This window comes from Lactuca saligna, chromosome 3 (assembly GCF_052625555.1).
Source record: "Lactuca saligna cultivar CGN05327 chromosome 3, ASM5262555v1, whole genome shotgun sequence".
Taxonomy (NCBI): Eukaryota; Viridiplantae; Streptophyta; class Magnoliopsida; order Asterales; family Asteraceae; genus Lactuca; species Lactuca saligna.
In genome coordinates this window covers 215,520,547-215,524,485 of record NC_136419.1, presented here as the reverse complement: position 1 = coordinate 215,524,485, position 3,939 = coordinate 215,520,547, and the positions used below count along the sequence as shown (strand labels likewise).

At 28.7% G+C, this 3,939-nt stretch overlaps 1 protein-coding gene across 2 annotated transcripts; it reads left to right on the top strand.

Annotated features, from left to right (window-relative positions):
• The first annotated feature begins 310 nt into the window (after positions 1-310).
• On the top strand, positions 311-3,601 carry LOC145037808 (myosin heavy chain-like protein). 2 transcript variants are annotated; one of them, XM_078986534.1, is made up of 3 exons: positions 311-830; positions 2,046-2,159; positions 2,816-3,601. In XM_078986534.1, exons 1-3 carry the CDS (start codon positions 438-440, stop codon positions 3,518-3,520), a joined length of 1,212 nt encoding a protein of 403 aa, XP_078842660.1. In that variant the 5' UTR covers positions 311-437; the 3' UTR covers positions 3,521-3,601. The 2 variants fall into 2 exon arrangements, with proteins under 2 accessions (XP_078842660.1, XP_078842661.1); XM_078986535.1 differs by lacking the exon at positions 2,046-2,159 and having other exon boundaries at positions 314-830.
• Positions 3,602-3,939: the final 338 nt, after the last annotated feature.

The following is a 3,939-nucleotide window of genomic DNA, read 5'->3' as shown; positions in this document are numbered from 1 at the left end:
AAAAGATAAAAAATTCAAATTAAGAGGTGATATTGAAAAATGGAGAGGTTACTTATAGAAAACCATTAAAAAATTGCAATTGGTTTTGCGTAATTGATAAATTGTCTATCATTTTTTTTCTGACGTTTTTGTTTTCAAATTTCAAGGGACCATGAAGGTTATTTTGTAGAACGTGATTTTTTTTTTCCATAAATTAGTTATGATTGACTTTTTTTTTTCCTTTAAAATACATATAACTTACCCACGTTAACGGAACCATAAAATCCTTTTATGTATCTCTAATCAAGTATCGGACGCATGCATCTACCATCTACCATAAAAGGAATAAAAAGCTTCACAATACTTCTGATACCAAGTCTTTTTGTAGGGAGAAGGGGACTTGAAAATAATTTGAATTTTGATAGAGGGGAAAAGGTCAAAAATAGAGAAAATAGAAAATGGGTATTGGAAAAAAGCAAGAACTATTTGGAATAAAGTTGAAAAATGCGATTTTAATCAGTAAAAAAGCCAACAAAACCACACCTTCTCCCACTTGGAAACTAGGGTTTTCTAATTCATCTTCTCCACATCATCATTTCTCAATGAAATCATCCCTTTCCGCTAGAAAGATTGGTGCAAATCTTTGGGAAGTTCAACCCCAATTCAATTTCAACACAAACGACGGTGATCATGATGCCGATGATGGTGGTGTTGATGGTGATGGTGATGTTGATGTTGCTGTTGAACGTGGTGGTCTAATCCACCACCATCACCGGCGCCACCATGAGAAAGACGAATTTGAGGTTTCTGATCAATTGGATGGAGAATCTTCTGATAGTGATCCACATACTGTAAGTTTCTCCTTATAAAATTTCATTCTTTTATGGGTAATTGGTGGTGGTGGTGGTGGTGATAGGCTGAGCCATCGCCGTCGACGCTGTCATAGATGAGTTTTGAAGTTTGTGATCAGTTGAAAGAATTTTCTCCTGATAGATATTCACACATCACACCCTGCAAGTTTTTTCCTCGAATTTCCATTTTCTTATATTAAAATTGTATTTCTAAAGCATTAAAATTAATATTAATAATGATTTATATTTATAAAAACATAAAAGAAAGACCAGTACATTTAATTTTATTGTAAGTTAATCGTTTTTTATGCTTTTAAACTTGGTCCGAAATCGAGACTACTTTCCGTATATTCATTATCTTATGTTATTTAGTTCTTAAAAACATTTCTTTAACATACACCCAAAAAAAAAAAAAAAAACAAAAAAACTAATTAACTCAAAAGCAAACAAATGGTTGTTCACTTGTTCTCGAGGAAATAATTAAAAAATGTAATATAAGCTTTATATTACATTGTACGATTATAACTAAAAAGTCGTGATATAAACATCTTAAGAAGAATTCCAAGCTTTATGAAAAGTAAGGAAATTATAAAATTCTTTAAATATTGATGAAGATATTAATAAATGCAGTTTTCTGCATAAATTATGACTGATAATATTGTTTTTAGAAAGATTTGAAAAATTATATTTGAAGATATAAAATATTTAACTGCATGATATTTCTATTGAAAATATATCAATCTTTAGACAAACTCGTCGATTGAGACGAAAATTTTATCTTTTCCTTTATAAAGCAGACATAGAACGAGTTGAAACATCGTAACTTGGTTTTTGCTACAAACAATGAAACAAACTGATGTTTTTATTGAAAAGACAAAAACTTTCGATAATGCAAATTTTATTTTATTAAAAAGGCAAATTCCATGTAATTTTTATTTATTTATTTTGAATGTACATTTTTAGATCTGAACTTCAAAGGTTTATGTTATAATTTGAAAATTAAATACCGAACCTGGTTACTAGACGTGGAAATTTTATTTTTAGGTGACATTATCTTTTATTTGATTATAAACATTAATTTCGAAAATACAATACCAATAATGTCTTTCAAGAATTATGGAAATGTAAATGTAAATTGCCTTAAAAGTATGTTTGTTTTAAAATCGTTTGTTGTTTTTACAAAAACAATTGTTTCCTTTTTCTATTTCTATTCAGCCAGAAATTAAGACCAGTTTGAGAAGAAAAAGTAAAAAAATATCCCATTTGCCAATTGGGAAAAATGAAGATCTACAACATGTATCATCTGCAAGTTTTTGTAGTTCAATGCAGGTACTTTTCGGGTTAAATGAAAAAAATAACAATGTACTTTATTTATTTGTTTATTTATAACATTCGACTTTCCTTTTTTCCCATTTTAATAATTAAAAAAGAACCACCTAACTATAACAATGTCATCCAAATACAAAACAATTTGGGTACTCTAAGTAGAACTTCAAACATACAATGTCGTAATAAGATATATATATATATATATATATATATATATATATATATATATATATATATATATATATATATATATTCGTTACTTATAAAATTCTATTTTCATTTTTTTTCTCTTCTGAAATTATATTTCAAAAAAATGTACCTAATTATAGCAATGTCGTTTAGATATGAAATAATTTTTCATGGCGGAAAGGGATATAATTTCGAAGTATAGTGTTAGAATAAGAAAAATATCGAAAATTAAGTGTCTTAACAAGAAATTTTTTTTTTGGAAGTATGAGATAATAATAAAAACATAAAATACATTTCTCTAAAGTACAATGTCATGATAAGAAAAAAATATGAAAGTACAATGTTATAGGCTTATAATAGAAATAAATCATAGTAAGATACTAATAATAATAATAACAAATAAATAAAAATATATTGCTAGTTCTTTGTAAATTAATCCCAATTTTTGTCATCATTTCTGTTCATAGGTGACGCCTTACGCTTGTGGCATTACCCCAAGTGGCTACACCTTGAAGACATCAACACATCTCCTTAAAGTCCTCAATCGAATTTGGAGCCTTGAAGAAAAGCATTCATCCAATATAGCATCAATCAAAGCCCTAAAACACGAACTCGACATTTCACGAGCACAAATCAAAACCCTAATCGAAGAAAGAAAAAACGATAATAATGAAATTAACGAATTGAAAAGGTCAACACACGAGAAGAGGAAAAAAGCAGTTCAGTCAACAAAAGACGAGATCTCAGATACAAAATCTTCGTTGATTCGCGAGAGAAAAGCACGGATTCTGTTGGAAAGTTTGTGCGATGAATTTGCAAAAGGGATTAGAGATTACGAACAGAAAGTGAGATCTTTACAGCAAAATCGTGGGAGAAAAGATGAAAATGGACCCGATCGGCTGATTCTTCATGTTTCTGAAGCATGGCTTGATGAAAGGGTGCAGATGAAGTGTGATTTATCAGAGAACACATCGATTTCTGATAATTTATGTTGTGAAATTGAAACGTTTCTTGAGGCTAAAAAGAAACAATCGCGTGGTTCTAGGGTTGAAGACGACTGTGAGCCATCTTCAAGGATGGTGAATCAGGGTGTAAAATCGAACACATTGATGGCAAAATTACTTGAAGCAAGGTTAGAAAGCAAGCTTTTTAAATCAAGAAGTAAGAACTAAGAAGGTTGTTTAGGTTTAGCATAGTTTTCTTGTAATTTTGGTTATACTATAATGTGAAGAGATGGTATATTGATCTTTAAATCATCATCTGTTTAAACTGTTGTGTGCCAATTTGGGGAAGCATATGATAATCATGATGAACTTGTTAAAGAAAGAAAAAGAACGCCAAAGATCAGAGCTTCTGGAGAGTTATTATTATTATTATTAGTTATAACCGGATGACAATAAATAAAATTTAAATACTAAAAGATAACAATTTATTTAATCAATAAATTGCTAATAAATATTTCTACATAATATATATTGGTAATCTTATGATTCTTATGTATAAATAATATTTTAAATGGGTAGAACTTAGAAATAAATAATTTTATTTAGTTCATGATAATTAAGAAAAACATAAAAATATAATAAAAAAG